This window comes from Suricata suricatta, chromosome 17 (assembly GCF_006229205.1).
Source record: "Suricata suricatta isolate VVHF042 chromosome 17, meerkat_22Aug2017_6uvM2_HiC, whole genome shotgun sequence".
Taxonomy (NCBI): Eukaryota; Metazoa; Chordata; class Mammalia; order Carnivora; family Herpestidae; genus Suricata; species Suricata suricatta.
Genome location: NC_043716.1, coordinates 2265402 through 2284983, shown reverse-complemented (window position 1 = coordinate 2284983; position 19582 = coordinate 2265402). Strand labels below are relative to the sequence as shown.

The 19582-nt window shown below is 56.4% G+C and overlaps 1 protein-coding gene across 1 annotated transcript in view; it reads right to left on the bottom strand.

Annotated features, from left to right (window-relative positions):
- DNAH2 (dynein axonemal heavy chain 2) overlaps positions 1 to 19582 on the bottom strand; it is a 77998-nt gene that overhangs the window by 43305 nt on the left and 15111 nt on the right. Inside the window, exons 7-25 of the mRNA XM_029928794.1 lie at positions 19037 to 19147; positions 18632 to 18870; positions 17264 to 17455; positions 16681 to 16838; positions 16215 to 16302; positions 15666 to 15871; positions 15257 to 15386; positions 14845 to 15027; positions 13893 to 14107; positions 5555 to 5701; positions 4198 to 4354; positions 3744 to 3983; positions 3323 to 3511; positions 2975 to 3122; positions 2533 to 2725; positions 1446 to 1646; positions 1203 to 1359; positions 682 to 856; positions 48 to 231 (exon numbers count right to left, since the gene is read on the bottom strand). Of these exons, the coding sequence (XP_029784654.1) occupies positions 48 to 231; positions 682 to 856; positions 1203 to 1359; positions 1446 to 1646; positions 2533 to 2725; positions 2975 to 3122; positions 3323 to 3511; positions 3744 to 3983; positions 4198 to 4354; positions 5555 to 5701; positions 13893 to 14107; positions 14845 to 15027; positions 15257 to 15386; positions 15666 to 15871; positions 16215 to 16302; positions 16681 to 16838; positions 17264 to 17455; positions 18632 to 18870; positions 19037 to 19147 (3313 nt within the window). The remainder of the gene's footprint in view (positions 1 to 47; positions 232 to 681; positions 857 to 1202; positions 1360 to 1445; positions 1647 to 2532; positions 2726 to 2974; positions 3123 to 3322; positions 3512 to 3743; positions 3984 to 4197; positions 4355 to 5554; positions 5702 to 13892; positions 14108 to 14844; positions 15028 to 15256; positions 15387 to 15665; positions 15872 to 16214; positions 16303 to 16680; positions 16839 to 17263; positions 17456 to 18631; positions 18871 to 19036; positions 19148 to 19582) is intronic.

Sequence of the window (19582 nt, the reverse complement as noted above, 5' to 3'; positions counted from 1 at the left end):
GGCCCCCAGGCCGCAGGTCCGTCCCCTGCCCCGTCCCGGGTTCCCACAGGGCCCGGCCCCGCTCCACCTTCTCCAGGTGCTGCAGGTCCTTGGAGATGGGCTGCTCGATCTTGAAGATGCCCAGGTTGGAGCGGAGACTGTTTTCCTCCTCCCGCATGGCGGTCAGCATGGCTCGCACCTGGGCAATCTGCTCTAGGGCGGACTGATGTCCCACATTACTGGTGAAGGGGCCTGCGGGAGCCCAGGGTGACACTCGGTTCCCCCACTTGAGGCCATAGTCCCCCAGAAGGCCCACCCCGCTTCTCCTACCTCTCTGTGGGCAAATCTCCCTTCTCTCCTCATGTGGGGAGGGGAAGGAAAACGAGAAGGAACACATTGGAAGAACGAAGGTTAATGTTAACAAAAGCTCTTAAATGTGGCTTGAGAAACAGAAACAGGCAGGCCACGGCCAGTGTGAGGTAACTGGCAATTCAGGTGCACTCCACCCAATAGTCGGCGCCGGCAGGTGCGGCCCCCCGCGGCAGGGCTGGTCTGGGTAGCAGGTGCAGCCCCAACGGCCACGCCGGGGCTCCTTCCCCTCCCCGGCACCGTCCTCCCTCTGTTCTTGCCTCCCGGGGACCTGGGCTTAGAAAGCCTGGGTCACAATGGAGGTTAAGGGGAGAGGGGTCGAGAAAGGGGTACCTCTGAATTCAAAGTCTTCCAGAAGACTGTGGGCTTTCTTCTTGAAATCATCAGCCGAGTGGATGAGGCTTGTCTTGAATTTCTCCTTGTGTTTCCTGAGCATCTGCTCGCTGTCCAGCAGCGTTTGTTGGAAGGTGGCCCACTCCCCATTGAGACTGTTCAGCATCTCCAGGACCTGGGGACATTGACGAGGGGACGATGGCCCACGAGCAGGGGCTCGGCCCCGCTCACCAATGCTTCCACGGCCTCCTTTCTGATCATCTGGACCAGAGTCTGTGGCCAAGTTCTACTTGCCAAGAAGCCCAAAGAAATGAAGCCACGAGCTGCCAGGCCTCAGAGAAACCCATAAGCTGCCCCCAGATCACCACGGAGCTGGCTCATACTCTCAGAGACCTCGAACTCACGCCCGCTGCCCCCCAGATTACCACGGAGCTGGCTCGGGCTCTCAGAGACCTTGAACTCACGCAGGGATCTGCTCTCTCTCTGCGCCCACCCCAGGTGGGCCACGCACGGAAACTCACGCTGTCCTCGACGGACACCTCGTACTTCTCGAGAATGGTGAACTGCTCGTGGATGGGGGGGATCTGGGCCTCCAGGCCGAGCAGGTCATGCTGCAGGGTCTCCATGAGCTGCAGGCTGACCCCCAGCTCCTCCAGCGTCTGGGGCGGGCGGCTGATTCTGGAGACAGGGGAGGAGAGGGCCGGCGGGTGAAGGGCCGGGCTGCCTTCCCGCGCCCCTGCGGCCGGAGCCCAGCCGGTGCCTACTTGTCGCCGTTCTCCCTCAGGTAGGTGTGGAGCTCCAGGAGGCTCCGGGCCGCCATCTCCTTGAGCAGGGCCGTGAACTTGTTCTGCCACTCGTTGCAGTGCTGCACCAGTGAGAGCTTGAGGTGGGAGCAGTCCAGCAGCACGAACTGGATGTTGAGGACCGTCTCCTCCTTCTGCACGTTGTTAGCGACCTCAGTGTAGCTGCGAGGACCACGGTCCCATTGGCACGTCTCCTCCCAGCAGACGGGCCCACCGCCCCCGCGGCGGGTTCAAGCTCTGGTTTCTCACCGCCCCCCCCTACACCTGGGTGGCAGCTCTGAGGCATTCTTCCACCCCTACTTGGGCACAGACCAGCTGCACGGACCCACCGGCCACCAGTCAGACTTCTTAGTCTGGCATTCAAGGCTTAAAAGTCACATGAATCTGACTTGAGCACCCACCACCGCTCCCCAGCTCTGTGAGCCCAGACAGGTGATTTATTGACACTTTCCCATCTGTGACACGGTGACAGTAACAGGACCTGCGCCGCGAGGCGGTGGGGAGAACGGCACTGTCTGCACATGTCCCTGCCTGTACCTGGCCCTCGACGACTTGCTGTTTGGTGGACACGCTCATGGGCTCCCATCTTTATGCCCTTCGGACACTGTCTTCTCTGGAACGCCCTCCTGCTGCCCAAGTCTGCCTGTGGCAACTCTACCCGCTCCGGCGAGCACAGCCCCTCCCCGCCGCCCCATCGCCCCCTCCACGAAGCCTTTCCTGATGTCCCGCCTGGACTCTGTCCTTCCACACAGTCGCCCCGGTGCCCGTGTGCCTGAGCCACAGCCCTGGTCCCACGGAGGCCTGTGCAGTGAGCACATCTGCTCAGGGCTCCAGACCCGCAAAGCGTTTGCGGGCCTCTTCAGTGACCTCGCAAGCTTGGGAGGTAGGGAAGGGTCACACGTGCTTCACAGGACGCCGGGGCCCAGGGAGCACAAGCACCCTGCCAGCCGGTGGTCTTTGCCCAGAGCAAAGGGCACGCGCCCCGGCGGCACCCTTGCCCAGCCCTGCGCCCCGGGCCCCCTGCCTCCCAGATACCCAGGCTCCTTACCGGGCGATGTCGGCATCAAAAGAAGACACGGGGGGGTTGAGCCGCTGGTAGCGGCGGATGAAGGAGTCCTTGCTGATCTCCCAGATCTCCCGGTACAGGTCCCAGGTCTTGAGGTAGCTCTGCAGCAGGCCGGCGTTGTTGGCCACGCCGCTGCTGATCTGCGCCTGGATCTTCCTGACGTCCTCGTCTCGCTCTTCAAGGGCCGCACAGTGCGCGTCGCTGGCTTCCGCCCCCCTCCCAGGGCCCTAGGGCCCTCACCCCACCCCCACCCCTGCCCCCGACCTCCAGCCACTCTGGCAGCCTTCCCCAGTCTGACCCCCGCCCCGGGGCTTCCCGGCCCGTGTGTCTGGAGGCGGCCCTGGCCTCTCCTCCCACCCCCACTCTGCCCATCCCTAGGCCTCTGATGCCCCTGCGCCCGGTGCCCTCCCCACTGCCCACTCACCCATGAGGACATGGATGGGGTCACGATGAAACTTGTGCTTGAGGAGAATTTCAGGGAGGTGGCGGAAGACAGAGATGGTGGAGAAGAGGTGGCTGCCGATGTCATTGACCACGCTCGCCAGGGTCTGCAGAGTGGGGGAGAACTCCACCTGCGGGGGGCAGGGGGGAGGTGGGGGCGGAGGAGGCGGCCTCAGCACAGGCCGAAGAGGAGACCAGCCTCAGGGCTGGCAAGGCCAGACCACAGCTCAGCGCCAGCCCTGGAGGTGTGCCGGATAAAGTCAAGGCCGAGGGCCAAGTTTAAAGCTGGAGGGAAAGTGAGAGTGGAGGGGCGGTAGGGGAGGGCCCTCACCTGCGCCACACCCCCCTGCGCCTCGCTCTGCAGGGTGACCAGGACTCGGAAGAGCGGGTTTGGCATGGTCTTTCCGTCCCCGTTGATGGCCCTGGACAGCTCCAGCAGCGAGCACTTCACGTTGAGGCGCAGGGCGTCCTCCATCATGCGGTCCAGGCGGATCATGTACAGTACCCACTGCTGCTGGACCTGGCGGGGAGCGCGGGGGGTGGGGAGGCGACAGGGACACCCTCAGGGCATCCAGGGCGGGTGCTGGGAGATGAGAGTCGGCCCACGGGATGCGGAGTCCCAAAGGAGGAAGGTTGGGTGGACCCAAGACTAGCGCAGGACATCCAACAAGTGCCCGCTAAGGGCAGAGGCCATGAGAAAGGTCTGATGGCACCGGGGGGGGGGGGAACTCGCTGAGCCACAGGACCCCCACCTCAGGGCCGTCGTTCTTGAAGACTTCATAGGAGTCGGTCAGGATGGCCACCACGTCCTGGTGCAGGCTCAGCAGTTTCCGCTGCGTGGCCGCCCGGTGCTCCCTCTGGTCCTCCTCAAACTCCAGGTCCCTGTACACCCGCTTGCCGGTGATGCGCACCAGCAGCGTCTCGGATATTTCTTGGGCTCGCCAGCCGATGGTCAGAGTGGAGGCCTTGAACTCGTTCACGATGGCCTGCACCTGTGGGCGGACCGCACCGCCCGGCTTCGCTCTAGCCCCACCCCCCACCCCATCCTCCAGCCGGAGTGGGGCTGCTAAACCAACAAACACAAGTGCTTCCCTGAGTGCACTCTGTCTCTTCCACACCTCTCCCCGTCGCTTCACCCCCACCTGGGACGCGGCCTGGCCTCTGGGCCGGCCTTGCCGACCCGCCACGTCTCGGGCCCCCGCCCACCTTGCTGGCATGGATGCGGCACTCCGTGATGAAGAAGGCGCTGGCCCCCTTCAAGGCCCAGTGCAGGTTCTTGAGTCCAGGGTGGATCTTCTTATCCAGGAATCGGATGCGTTCTTTGAAGAGGGCCTGCTCCTCCGGGGACAGCATGGCAATGATCCTGCGCGAGGGAAGGCTGGCAGCTGGCGGGACACGCTCTGCGGACCCCTCCTCTGCACCGGGAAACTCAGTGGGGAAATCTGGAAGTTCGCAAGCTAGAATGTGCTTTCCCGTAAGACCCCTGGCGATAACGAAGCCCCTTCTACAGTGTGGGCCGCCCAGCAGCTCACGGCTGACTGCACGCGGCGGCGGCGGGGCTCCTGACCTGCAGCCCCTACAAACGAGTGAACAGCTGAACATTACATTTTTATTTCATTCCAACTAATTGAATTAAAATAGAAAGAGGGGCGCCTGGGGGGCTCAGTCGGTTGAGCATCCAACTTCAGCTCAGGTCATGATCTCACGACTCATGAGTTTGAGGCCCACATCGGGCTCTGTGCTGACGGCCTGAGCCTGGAACTTGCTTCGGATTCTGTCTCCCTCTCTCTCTGCCCCTCCCCTGCTCGTGTTCTATCTTTCTATCACTCTTAAAAATAAGTGAACATCGGGGCACCTGGGTGGCTCAGTCGGTTAAGCATCCAGCTTCTAGCTTTGGCACAGGTCAGAGCTCACGTTCGTGGGTTTGAGCCCTGCATCGGGCTCTGTGCTGACAGCTCAGAGCCTGCAGCCTGCTTCAAATTCTGTGTCTCCCTCTCTGACCCTCCCCTGCTCCTGCTATCTCTCTGTCTCTCAAAAATAAATTTAAAAAATAAATTAAAAAATATTTTTAAGTAAACATTAAAAAGTTAAAAATAAATAAAATAGAAAGAGGCCCACACGGCTGGTGGCTACCACACTGGACGGCGCAGTTCTAGACAGACACCTGAACTGCCAGTCCCACCCCCGGGCTTTATGGGGCCCAGAAGGGGAGCTGACCCAGAACGGAGCCTCACCGCCCACCCGAGAGAAGGACCAAGGCTATCCAGAAAAGGAGTGTGGGCGTGGCCTTGGCTCAGTGTCCTAATGCCCCCCAGGTTCATTCCTGGAAAAGTGACCTGGGTCCGCCATACACGGTCCAAGTGCCCCGTGGCGGGGGCCTGCCTGTTTTTGCCCTCTGCCCTGGAGCTAGAAGACAACAGTGTGAGGACAGGAGCCGTCACGGGGCCATATGGAGAGTAGAAGAATTTTTTTTTGAGCCGGTAAAAGGTTAAAGGGCAGACGTGCAGGAGCCAGACGCCACGGTGGGACCGACGCCCCAGAGCGCACGCGGAGGCCGCCCTACCGGTTGTAGTCGCGAGCCACCAGGAGCAGGTTCTCCCGAAGGATGCGCAGGTCCTCTGCCCGCTCAGCGACGTGCGCCACGTAGTGGGGCGTCTCGAACAGCAGCCGCTCCCAGTAGTCGATCTCCACAAAGAGAATCAGCAGGGACCTGGGGGGGCAGGGGGGTAGGGTGGGGGAGCAAAGCAGAGCAGCTCAAGGGCCTGACCTGGAGCAGCGGGGTTGGGAAGCACAGAGACACAGAGAGAAGACAGGAGGCAGGGCCTCCAGGGAGAGAGGCAGGATGGGGTCGGCGTGTTGGGGGCAGGGGCCGCAGTGCAGGTTGGAATCTGAGCAGCTGATGGAGGAGGCCACCCTGCCCATGCCGTGGGACCTCCGAGGCCCAGGGCTGGGGTCTCAGGGAGGGGAGGGGCTACCACAGAGACCAGTGGAAGGGTTAGGAAACAGCTCCCCACCTGTCCCGTCCCCTACTCTGCACAGGCCAGCAAGCGCCCGCCTCACCCCTGCGGAAGATGGAAGGCTTCTTTGTGGAGAGGCAAAACAGAGACAGAGACAGTGGGTCTTGGACGGCGGACCCCAGGCCCCGCTGAAGGAGAGGGTAACGTATAGAAAGACGGGGACATTAAGGGCCCGCGGGCACACTCAGTGTTAAGACTCTCCTGTCTTCCCCGCCCGGTGACAGGCTCTCAGGCCGCTGGACAGGCACCCTCCAGGAGAAAGTTTGAAAGACTATTTTCTTTTTTTCCTCTCTTTAAAAAAACATTTTTAAAATGTTTATGTATTTATTTTGAGAGAGAGAGAGGGCACACATGCCACGGAGAAGCAGAGAGAGAGAGGGAGAGAGAGAGAGAATCCCCCCAAGCAGGCTCCATGCTGTTACTGCAGAGCCTGATGCAGGGGTCAAACCCACGAAATGGTGACATCATGACCTGAGCCGAGCATCTAATCTGCTTCCCAGCTCCCTGCCCTTGAACATGGACAACCAAGGATTACAAAACATTGGTTTCTGTCTTTCCTGGCACAAAAGGCGGGAAGCAAAACAAACAAAAAAAGGCAACGAGAAGGAAAGAAGAGGGGACAGAGGGTGTGCAGAAGGAAGACGGTCCACACCAAGTAAGAAAACGAAATGCAACTAAACTCTCTCTCTAGCACCCCGGGAGAGAGGGAAAAAAACAAAAGAGCACCCGTGAAACAAAACCAAGATGCTAGAGAAGGAACACCTAAATGGCTCTGGGAAGTTAACGATGATAGCAGAAATCAAGCCCATTAACAATAAATTTGAGTATTAAAATTGATTTCAGGGGCACCTGGGTGGCTCAGTTGGTTAAGCATCTGACTCTTGGTTTTGGTTCAGGTCATGATCTCATGGTTTCTCATTGGTCTCTGCATCGACAGGGTGGAGCCTGCTTAGGATTCTCTCTCTCTCTCTCTCTCTCTCTCTCTCTCTCTTTCTCTCTCTCTGCCCTTCCCCAACTTGTGCTCTGTCTCTCTCAATATATACAAACTCTTTAAAAATTTGATTTTAGGGGCACCTGGGTGGCTCAGTTGGTTAAGTGTCCGACTCCAGCTCAGGTCATGATCTCAGGATCTGTGGGTTCGAGCCCCGCCTCGGGCTCTGTGCTGACCGCTCAGAGCCTGGAACCTGCTTCACATTCTGTGTCTCCCTCTCTCTGCCCCTCCCCGTCTCTCTCTCTCTCAAAAATAAACATTTAAAAAATAATAAAATAAAATACCAAATTAACCAATGAACAAGAAATATGCAACATTTGTATCCCAACACATTTTTATATACATCATGACATTTCTTGTTCACTAGTTAATTTATATGGAAAAAGCTGACGTATAGACATTCTATATGGATTTAAATACGTTAAAAGAAAAAAATGCTATTCGTGGGCAGAGAGACTCAAATCTTAAAGATGTTCATTCTTCTTAAGTTAGCCCTAAATTCAACCCAATCCTTGTTCCTATAAAAACAGGAACAGAACTATTTGTGGAATTACAGAGGGTGATTCTCAAGTTCTTACACGAAATAAATACTAAAAATAACCCGAAAAACTCTGGAAAGGGACACCAATGAGGTCAGCAAATAGGGAAGTTTGGTTCCTCCCTATGGACAGACGGACCGGAACAGAATAGTCAATCCCAAAATAGACACACGACTCTATTCGGGAATTTGTTAGAGGGTGTAAATGAGATCGGGCCACCTGGAGACTGAGCAAAAACCAACCACTCAAGTTGCCCCTGAACTTCTCTCCCTACATCAAAATAAATTTCAAATAGATGGAAAATGTAAATGTAAGGAATAAAACACCAGAAGAAAACATAGAATACTTTCAAAATAAAAAACCTTGATTAAAAATCACTTGATTTTTCAAATCCATGTGGTTTCTCTCCTTCCTTCCTTCTTTCCTTCCTTCAAATTGCACTTTTAGGGGCGCCCAGGTGGCTCAGTCGGTTAAGCGTCCAGCTTCCGGCTTTGGCTCAGGTCATGATCTCACGGTTCATGGGTTCGAGCCCCACGTTGGGCTCTGCTGACAGCTAGCTCAGAGCCTGAAGCCTGCTTCAGATTCTGTGTCTCCCTCTTTCTTTGACCCTCATCTGCTCATGCTGTCTTTCTCTGTCTCTCAAAAATAAATTTAAAAATAATAATAAATAAATAAATAAAATTTAAAAAAAACAAATTGCACTTTTTAATCACAGACAACATAAAGCCCCACAGCCTGAAGATGCTCTCACAAAACTCTGTGTTCTGAATATTACTGAAATGTTACTTGGAAGACTATTGGGGTGAAAGTTCCAGAAGGTTTTGTGGGTGTTCTCCAGGCAAGCACTGAAATGACAATGTAAGAAATAATACCACACCTGAAGTTTCGCAAAGGATTATATTACCACCTCCACGGGAGAGAAAACTCCCGGCGAGGGAAATCATTTTCAACTGAGGAAGACACTCAAAGGTGAATGAACAGCGGATTCCCGGGCACTTAAGGACAGCCTCCAAAGTACAAGAGAGAGGCCAAAACAAGAGGAAAATTACTTTCAACCTGGAAATTCCAAGTCCAGCCAAACGGCCAACAGGTGGCGGGCAGAAGACCATTGTGGTCACTCATGTGAGACTCAAAACATTTGCTTCCCGTGCACCGTTTCTCAGAAAGCTACTGAAGAGTGCGCTCCACCAAAATGAGGGTGCGAACAAAGAGAAAGGAAGACAAAGGAAGTAGGAAGTCCAACCAGAAAAGAGGCTGGGGCGGTGGGGAGCTCTAGGCTGACCTTTGCACTGCAGGCTTCAAGCCAACGAGCCGTCCCACAGTAGGGGAAAGGGAGGTCCGGCAAGAGAAACTCCAAGAAAAACATGAGGCCCATAACCCACCTTACCAGTCAGAGAGGAAGGAAAAATATGATGGTCCCGGAGAATTCAGGGCAGTGGACAGTGTGCTAACAAAAATAGCAAGGGAATTATGAATTCCAAGAAGAGCAATGCAAGGAAGACAAGCGAGGGAAGAATTGTAAGAGAAATTTCCACAGCTCAGCGGTCAACAATACAAAGAGTTGTGTTAACATAAACACTAGAAACTGACTCTGTCAAAAATTGCAGGGGGTGGGGGCCCCTGGGGCTCAGTCAGCCAAGCGTCTAACTTCGGCTCGTGTCGTGGTCTCGCTGCTCGTGAGTTGACGGCCCATGGGGCTCTGTGCTGACAGCTCGGAGCCCAGAACCTGCTTCAGATTCTGGGTCCTCCTCTCTCTGCCCCTCCCCTGCTTGCGCTCTCTGTCTCTGTCTCTCTCTCAAAAATGAATAAAGGTTTTAAAAAATTGTAGAGGGGTTAGAGGTTAGGACAGAGGGGCATGAGTATAGGTGGGAACGTTTCTAGCTAAATAAACATATTTTCCTCCGCTCTTCAAACCGGAGGCCCTGAGTGTGTCTCCCGGCACAGCAAAGCCAGCCGGCGCCGGCAGCCACTACCCAGCCTCCCATTGAAATGTTGCTTCATTTCCTCATCCTGATAAGATTTTTTTTTTAATTTTTAACGTTTACTTATTTTTGAGTGAGAAAAAGAGACAGAGCGTGCACAGGGGAGGGGCAGAGAGAGAGAGTCACAGATTCCGAAGCAGGCTCCAGGCTCTGAGCTGTCAACACAGAGCCTGACCCAGGGCCCGAACTCACAAACCACGAGATCATGACCCGGGCCAAAATCATATGCTTAAAAACTAAGCCACCTCAGGTACCTCTAAAATTTCTTTTTTTTTTTTAAATCTTAGTTTCTTTTTTATTTGTTTGTTTTTGAAAAAGAGAGAGAGAGAAAGCAGACGAGCTGGGGAGGGGCAGAGAAGGAGGTAAATCCCAAGCAGGCTCCACACTGTCGCCACAGACCCACTCACCAGGAGCTCATGACTTGAGCCGAAATCAAGAGTCAGACACTTAACCAACTGAGCCATCCAGGAGCCCCTGACAAATAAAATTTCTTTAAAAAAAAAAAATAAAACATAGTCCGGGAAATTATTTCTGTAAAGTCGTAATTCATCCTCGAAGCAGTGGTCAGGCGGTAGAGACGGGAAAGGGAGGCCCTGCGGGGTGCATGCTGACAGCCCGGAATGACCGACCCCGGGCAGAAGGCCCTGCGTGGCTGGGAAGGAAGGAGGAAGTAACGGCCCCGCTACCCCCAGAACCCCGACAGACGTCCGTGGCCCCGTCCTGCTCTGGGGACGCTGCGCCGCACAGAGGCGTCTGCTGTGTACATTGTGGTAACACAGCTCTCTTTGGCCGGGGGACGGACGCCATCTGGGGTGTGTTTGAGTTAAGCGCCGTCCGTACGGCTGGCTGGGCCATAAAACATTGGCCAGAGCCCATTCGGACTCCAGAGTCCTAATACTCAGGATACAAAGTGGGATAAGAAAGCCGCTCGTGAGATAAGGCAGGTGCCGCTGGGGACTGGAAGGCTCCGGAGCTCAGGGAGAGGCAGAGAATTCTGCACAAGAGTCCGGCCGTCTGGAAAGCACGCTTGTTTCGAGATCTCATCTAGACCTTGAGCACGACAGAGTCGTCTGCCGCTCCGCACAGCAGTCACGTCCCAGAAGGGCGAGGCCGCCTGAGACACCTCCGCCGGCTGGAGGAGCCCTCCTCTCCGAGCATGCCGTGTCCCCCACATTACTCACTGAGGCAGGCCTTTCTTAAAACCACAAAGACGTACAGCAGCTTCTAACAGATCCCTCTGGAAAACAACTCCAGACGAAACCTTTCTCTCTGGGAGACGCATCCGGCCATTACTTGGGTTTGAGCTAAACCAAGGCCATAAATATTTGGCCCAAAGCCGCCTTGTTAAAGCTCTACTATGAAGATTATGCAAATGATCGTTTCTCAGCTTTTCGGCTAAAATCAAATGTAAAGATCATGCAAATGGGAGTTTAGAACATGCTCCTTGACAGGAGGTGACCACAGCAGACAGAAAAGTTCCCTCCCGTGCTTCCGCCCACCGCGACCGAGGTGGTGTTCGGATGTCAGGCAAACGTGCGCTGTGGAGGGGCGACAAGGTGCCGGTGGCACCTGGGTGGCTCAGCGGGCTAGGCCTCTGACTTCAGCTCAGGTCATGATCTCACATTCATGAGTTCAAGCCCCGTGTCGGGCTCTGTGCTGACAGCCTGGACCCTGCTTCTGATTCTGTGTCTCCCTCTCTCTCTCTCTGCTCATGCTCTGTCTCTCTCTGTCTCAAAATAAATAAAAACATTAAAAAAGATTTTTTTTAAATATTCAGACCCCCCCGAAGTGGTACAACTTATAAGCCAAACTTTGGGGTGCTATAAGCCACGGAAAACATACTTCTCCACACACAGAATGGACGGCCTCCATGCACATTGTTACCTCTAGGGAAGGGGGCTGTGTGCCGGATTTTTCACTGTTTCCTATATATAGCTCTACGTCAAATTCCTTTTTTTTTTTTTTTTTACAGTGAACATGCAGTATTTTTATCACTAAAAAAAACTCACTAAAGATTTTTTTAAACCCGTAAATACATGAAGCAGGGGGGTAAAAAAGAGTGGGAAAAGGGGCGCCTGGGGGGCTCAGTCTGTTGAGCCACCGACTTCAGCTCAGGTCATGATCTCAAGGCTCGTGAGTTCGAGCCCCGTGTCGGGTCTAGAGCGGCTTCCGATTCTGTGTCTTCCTCTCTCTGCCCCTCCCCCACTCGTGCTCTGCCTCTCAAGAAATAAACAAATGCTCAAAAAAAATTAAAAAAGGAAAAGAGTGGGGAAAAACATAGACCACACCATTAAGAAGGGTTACCTTTGGGGAATTTTTTTTGGTCTCTTCTACTTCCCTGCCTTTTGCAAACTTTCTCAATTGTTGAGGATCTCATAACGGGGAAAAGATCATTTTGAAAACACTCTGGATGTTCAAAACAGTGTAGGGAGCGTGCTACTGTTGACACAAGAAAGGCTCCTTACGTCCTTGTGGACTCTTATCTCTGGAATGCTACACGAGACACCGGTGACACTGACTCTGTAGAAAGAAACTGAGTCACGCCGGGGGAGGGGCAGTAGTAGAGCAAGATGTTTCATTCTCTACCCTAGTGTAACTTTCCAGTTTTGTAAACACACGCCTCACATCACCTCTTGTAAAAGGTTTGACTGTTTCAAAAGATGAAAACTATTATTTTGAAAAATAATAGAATTACGTATGATATCACCTTGCTACACTGTGTTTTGTTTTGGATACACTGTGTTCAAGTTTTACTGGCGATAATTCTCTGCTTGTTCTCTGGGCGGACGTCTACACGCGCCAGCTCGCCTCGTGACAACTTCAGAGGAGGGTTTTGCGAGAAGATAAGGAAAAGCAGGCCCAGAGGAACGCGGAGGCCTGCCTGAGGTCACGCAGCAGACCAGGTCGCCTCCGGGTCAGAGCCGGCTGCGTGTGGCACCAGAGCCTGTGGCGGCCGTCTGGCCCTGAGGACCGGGCGGAGGAGGAGCCACAGCCCATGCTGCCTGCGGCCTCTCTGCACGTCTCTCTCATACTCAAAACGTACATAAGGATCATTAGGACTTTATAAAATTCTGTCGTGCAAACGCAGACCTTGAACTCAGGGGAAACAACATCGTCAGGCCGTGCAAGTATTTGTGTCACTGCAAGTGCAAGTGCGTCCGGGCGCCTCTCCGAACACGGCGCCTTCGGGAGCCCCTGGCCCGATGGGAATCTTGCAGATTCATCCCCGTTACGCGCTTGCAAACATCACGGTCGGGTAGGCCCGGCCTCGTCCACCGTCTCTTCCAAATCACGGGCTTGATTTACGAAGCCGTTTTCCTCTGATCCTGCTTGGTCCCACCTCCAAACCCCAGGAGCCTGAGCGTGGCGGTTCCCTGACGCCCCTCCCCAGCCAAGCACACGATGCGCCGTCTCCCCCTGGTCAGACCCGACGCAGGCCTTCTCTAGCAGAGGCCCTGCCACACGTGCCCCACACGCACGGACGCCGTGGGGGGTCAACCCGTGCTGGCGACGACAGCCTCAGGAGCCCGGCCAGCAGCCTTATCACAGGCCCGGCGGGTGACAAGAGGGGCCCACCCAATCAAGTGGGAAGTTATTTCCTTCCGACTAAGCAAAAACCGTCAGCAGAAGGCTCACAATCTCTACGGACAGATGTCTTACAAAGCTCCTTCGTTATTTCTCTCGCCTGTGGCCTCTCAGGGATGGAAGGCACCGTGGCCCCCAGTTCACTCGCAGGGCGGCAGGGTCCCAGGCTTTGCTCCCGGCCTTCACTCCATATTTCTGAGTAATAAATACATGAACTAACTACATTTTAAATCACCAGAACCTGGGGTGCCTGGGTGGCTCAGTCGATTCAGCGGTCGACTTTGGCTCAGGTCATGATCGCACGGTCCGTGGGTTCAGGCCCCACATCGGGCTCTGTGCTGACAGCTAGCTCAGAGCCTGAAGCCTGTCTTCAGATTCTTTATCTCCCTCTCTCTTTGACCCTCCCCTCCCCTGCTAGAGCTGTCTGTCTCTGTCTCTCAAAAAAAAAAAAAATTAAATCCCCGGAATCTGAAAATGTCATCACTATAAAAGCTGTAGGCGAGGCCCAGTGGGTTCCCAGGGAAGCCGGAGCCTCGGCTCGCGGTTGGCCTGACTTAGCTGAGCCGCTGTGGCCATCTAGTGGCCGGACACCTGCATCGCCGGCTCGGGGGTTCCTGGGGCCAGGGTCACTTTGGAGACACACTGTGGAACTGAAGCTAGGAAGCGATAGCACACGTATCACACCATAAGGGAGAGTTCGAAGCAGGAACGGAGCGAAGAGAGCGGGGAGAAGGGGGCGCACGGGGGCTGGGCCGAGCACAGGGGAAGGGCGGACCGGGTCTCATACTTGTCAAAGTTGACCTCCAGCATGCCCGCCTTCTCCTGGCTGGTGCGCAGCAGCGGCGTGTCCAGCCGCCGCACACAGTCCTTGTCCAGCGTGCACGTCCAGTCTTGGAAGGTCTTTCGAACTAGCTCGTCGATGGCCTGCACCATCTGCTGGTAGGTGTGCGCACTCTCCTCTCCGGTGCCAATGTGGGGCAGGAAGTGGGCACTAGAGAGACACTGGGGTGGGGAGACAACGGGTGGCTGGAGGCCACTGGCCACCACCCTCCGGGACACAGTTCCCGCACCCACGTGCCCAGCAGTGTGCGGCTGGCTGTGGAGACCCACCCACAGGGGCGGGGGCAGGTGAGACCAGGAGGCTGGGGAGTCACCAGCGTGCAGGGGAAGCACAGAGACGGCTCGGGAGCCATCAGCAAAGAAAGTAAATCAGGGAGGTGAGGACGTAAGACGTACAGGTTGAAAAGCAGCCGAGCCCTTCCTCCCCAAGTCCCAGCTCAGCACCTGCGAGGCAGCCTCTATCCAGAGCCATCGGTTCTCCCGAGAACCGATCAGAGAACCGATCACGCAGCAGCAGGTACCTCAGGAGCGTGAGACCTACACTCCCAGAGAGGCCCTTTAGAGGTTGCTGGGTTGTTTTTCCTGCCCCTTTGTGCCTGCTGTCCTAGGAAGACCGAGCCCTGGTAGGGTCGCGCCTGCCAGGTTGTCTGGGCCGAAAGGTCGTGCTACTTCCCAGTGGCCCCGCTTCCCCGAGGCGGCGGCTCCTCCTGTCCGGCTTGCCAGGAAATGCCAGCGGGAATCATGGGCTACCCACCTCACCGGCCACTGTCACCGTAAATCCCAAGCCCAGGCCGCCCCCACCCTCCCCACCCAAGCCCAGGCCGCCCCAGCCAGCGCGTGGCCACCCCCACCCTCCACCGCCTCCCGAGACCGAGTCCAGGGAGAGGCCCAGGGCTCACGTTCATGACTCGGTCAATGCGCCGCCGCAGGAGCCGCATCCAGTGCGCATGCCCAGAGTACTCGGCCATGTAGGGCTCCAGGAACAGCCACTTCTTGTTCAGCTCCCGGTTCACCAGCGCCAGCTCGCTGTTGAACAGCATGTACAGGTCCACCACCTTCTTGTCATAGGTGCGCTTGATGGCCTGCGGAGAAGGGAAGGAGCCTAGGCCCGGGCCGGGTCTCCCCCCACCAGACTCAGCTAGAGGACACCTTGGCCCGGGCCCATCTGGAAACTCGGAGAGCAGAGGGAAGAAGAGGCTCTGGCTCAGGAAGGATCTGGAGGAACTGAAGGAGGCGCAGGAGAGGCCGGGCAGGCAGGGGGAAGTGGGGTGGGGGAAGGCGGGGCAGGGGAACGCGAGGGGGGACCCACACCTCCCGCGAGGAGAGGCGGTGGAAGGTGTCCAGCAGTAACACTCCTTGCTCCACATCTCGGACTAACTCGAAGGCGGAGGTGATCAGGTTCTGTGTCATCACCTCCAGGTCCTTGACTGCAGAACGAAACCTGCACCGATGGAGAAGCATGGGGACCAGCTGGCGCCCTCACCCGGCCCAAGGCCATGCCCGAGTAGGCATCCCGCGGGCCAGTACCCAGGGCCTCCCCGGCGCCAGGCGCGAAGGGCGTTACGGGCGCGACTCCATTCGTTCCGCAAAGCGATTCAGTGAGGTGGGTTCTACCACGAGGCCTGTGTCGTAGTTGAGGGAACGAACCGGCAGAATAGTGTGCCCGCATCACCTCCTCCGGCCCCGCCCCGGCCCTGCCCCCAGCCCGGGACCCTCTCACCTGCTGTAGTCTTCGTGCCAGGATGTGTTCTTGACGTCGAGGATGCCCCCGCGGACAGCCCGCAGCGTATGGAGGTTTTTATGAAAGATGTCCTCGATCTCCAGCAAGTTCCGTGTGATATGGGGCCCCTGCGCCCCGAAGAAGCAGGGAAAGGGACCCTGCTTGCCGTCTTCCCAGCGGGCAAAATGATGCTGGCAGTCACAGACCTGCAACCAAGGCAGCGTGAGGCCTCCCGCTCCCGCTTCTGACCTCGTAGGCCCTGAGTTCTTCGGTTTGGCCTAAGATGTCTAAGGAGGACCCACCAGACGCAAGGAGCTACAGGGATGAATTCTGGCTGCAGAATGAACTAGAAGACACCAGGGCAGTGATAACAGGCAAGAGTCTAAAGACAGGACAGAGGTGGGGCCCACAGTTATGCAGAGTCCAAGCTGTAAGCTCCCCGCAGAGCCTCTGCCCCACTGTGACCGGGGTCCAGAGTGCACTGTGACCCTCCCCTCCGTCCCTGAAAGTCCTCCCTGAACCCCCCTCCCTCCCAGGCAGCCCACCCACCTCAATGAGGTCCTTGCAGCGCTGCACGAAGGCATCCACCTGAGCAAATATGCTGGTCTGGTCCAGGACCCAGCTCCGGCTGGAGAACCTGCATCCAGAGAAAGAAACGCATCCATGATAATGCAGGAACGCTAGGCATCAACCTGCCTTCGTGAAGTGACGACCAGAGTCCCGGGTTCGGGGGGCCTTGGCAAAGGGGGCCCCAAGAGGCAGTTTTCCCGAACCCTGAAGGGAAGAGACACAGTGTGAGGAGAACCAGAGAGGAGACAAAGTGCCTCCATTCTGAAAGAAGTTCTAGAACTTCAGACTTTTGGGCGAGAAAGGACGAGTGACACCAGGGAGGATTCCTGGGGCCAGGGAAGAGAGGATACGAGTGCGGGGACCCGGAGGCCATCCAGAGAAATCTGGGACGGGGTCTAGGACAACGGAGTGCAGGGGTGACCGGCGGGCCGGGGGCGCCGCGTACTGGGTGTGCATGTGCACCGCCTGCAGGTAGTGGTCCTTCCAGGCCTGGCAGCACGAGATGCAGCCCTGGAGCTCCTCCTTGCTCGAAGCGACGTAGCCCTCGAAGATCCGGTCCAGGGAGACGGCGCGGCAGCACAGGCGGATGATCTCGTTGCTCATCTGCGGACGGCCGGGCCACAGCCGGAGTCGCGCCCCCCTTCCCCACGCTCCCCAGCCCAGCCCAGCCCTTCCCAGCGAGCACCGCCCCCAGAGGAAATGTGGGTCCCGCTTCTCCAGAGCCGGCGTCCCTTCCCAAACCCGTCTCTCACCCACAGCCATCTCTGGCTTTGGAGAGGAGAAAAGAGGGCCTCCCTGCTGCACAGCTCAGCCTGGTGGGGTCTGTCCTGCCTGCCTCTCCCCCCCCCGACACCCACGGAAGTAGGCCGTCCAGCCCAGGCCCCCACAGGGAGCACACTGGACAGTAGCCCGTGGCCCCGGGGCTGCTCCTCACAGCCTTGAACTGCAGGCCTAGCAGAGGCCCCTTCTTCAGCAAATCGGCCTTCTGTCCACATGGCCCTCCCCCCCCCACCCCTGCAGACACACACCTTCCGGAAGAGGGAGGTCAGTCTCTCCCGGGTGTTGTAGTGGGGGGAGTTGACCCAGATGACGCGGATGAGACTGATGAGCTTGGGGAGCTTACTGGCCACATCCTTCGGGCGCACGGAGGCCAGCTCCTGGTAGGGCTCCTTCAGGATCGACAGGAACGTCAGGTTGGACTGTGCTTGATGGAAGCCATCCTGGCACGAGGAACAGCCCGGAGTAGGTCGTGCCCATTGGGAGGAAGCGCCGTTTGCCCACCTGGAAGCCCGCCCTGAGCGGCCTCTCTGGGCCCCCAGCCGAGCACCTCAGGTCCCCGCAGGCCCTCAGGCCCCGAGTTCATACCTACCTGCTTGCTCTCAGACTCTAGGTCTCACCACAGTGCCTTTGCATCTTTTCTCGTGGGGCTCCCCTCTCTCCCACCAAACGGGCATCCCCTAAGCTCTGGGTGTGTGTCCACTCCTCCAGTTTCTCCAGCTGAGATCAGAACCCCACGTGACCCCATAACCGCTGATCAATTGACTGAACACTGAACACCCCCTTGGTTTTACCAAGTGCCCCTCGCCGCCCTGGTCTCATCCTGGGTTCTAGACTTTTCCACCTAGCTGGGGCTCAGTTCCCTTACGTCTTAGCCCAAAACCCCGCCTGGGAAGAGAAGGCCTCCATGTCTGTATTCCACGGCCCGCGCTGCCCTTCTGCGGGTCCCCAAAGCGAATCCCCTCATCGTACTTTATCGAATTTATTTTTTAAGTGTTTATCTTGCAATTCTCTTGGCTGAACCCTCTGGGTTCCACTTTGACCCCACGCCATCTAGTGATCCCGTTTTGTGGAAGCCTTATTTTCTGAGCTGGACTGTGGGGGTGGGGCTCACGGAGATGGATTATAGGGGCGAGGCTCATAGAAGGGACTCAATGTTTATTTGCTGACTGACTGGAGTCTCTCTAACTAAACTAGAAGCCCCTTGGGACCTCGTGTCCTCCTTTTGCACGCTGCCCCAAGTGCAAGTCCAAACACCTATCTTTGCTAACATCTATCTTTGCTGTTGATGCTCATGCTGGCTCCTTCTTAGCACCTGACCCGATTTGTCCCAACCACTGTCCACTTTCTGCTAAGCTTCTATCCTTTTTTTTTATGTTTATTTTTTTTCTGAGAGAGAGAGAGCACATGAGTGAGCATGTGTGGACAGGGGAGGGGCAGAGAGAGAGGGAGACACAGAATCCGAAGCAGGCTCCAGGCTCCGAGCTGTCAGCATGGAGCCTGACGCGGGGCTCAAACCCACGAACCATGAGATCATGACCTGAGCTGAAATCAGACACTTCACCGACTGAGCCCCCCAGGCGCCCCTTAAGCGTCCATCCTTTGGTCCACTCACACACCTGGATCTGCTGGGCCAGTTTCACGAAGGGGGCCACGTAGGACGACTTGGCCAGGCGCAGGGTGGCCTCAGTGTGCCTCACCCCCTGCTTCACCAGCTGTTTACTAATGCCGGACAGGTCCATGCACCGATTGCGCCAGAACTCAATCTCCTCCAAGGGACCTAAATTTTCTCCTATCTCCACAGACTCCTGGGCACTGAGCACCTCCTTTATCTGCCGGGTCCAGTGGATCATGGAGGCTGCGGGGGAGAGCACAAAACCTCTTGCACTTCTTTATGCTGCTCCCCCATGTGTCCTCACTGCCGCCTACCACAGCCCTCCTCACCCAGCTCCTTTCTCGGCATCTGGGCCGCCCCTCCCCTCTCCCCCGGGACCCCCAACACACTGGCAAGGCCGGCCACTCACTCTCCAGCCGCTGCACCAGCTCTTTGTCCTTCACCACCACCTCGGGCACCATGTTCGCGGCCTCTGCGGGAATGTAGAGAACGGTGTGCCCCTCCAGTTTGTACCGAGTATCTAAGGAAAAGAAAAGAGCACAGAAGTTCGCAGGTGGGGGTGAGTTATGCTACCCCAGTCCCAATAATGGTTGGTGAGCCGGGGGCCCAGGAAGTGTGAGGGATTTCAGGAGAACAGGCCAAAGAAACTATGACTCATAAGTTTTTGATATCAAGAGGAAAAATGACAGAAGGCAAGAGGGAAACCTCATTGAGGCAAAATAAGAGATTATCATAAAACAAGGTCAAAGATCTGTACCACCTCTTCAATATTCTCTTCGATGATGCATGCACCCCAACAGGAACCCCATACCGCCTGCATTTGCCCTGACCCCAATGTGTGCTCTTGGAATATCCAACTCTACGTTTGAGCACATCTGGTATCTCCCAGAAGGCAAATTCTGCAGCCTGATCCACTCACTCAACAAACATATATGGGTACCGCCCCCTGCTGGGC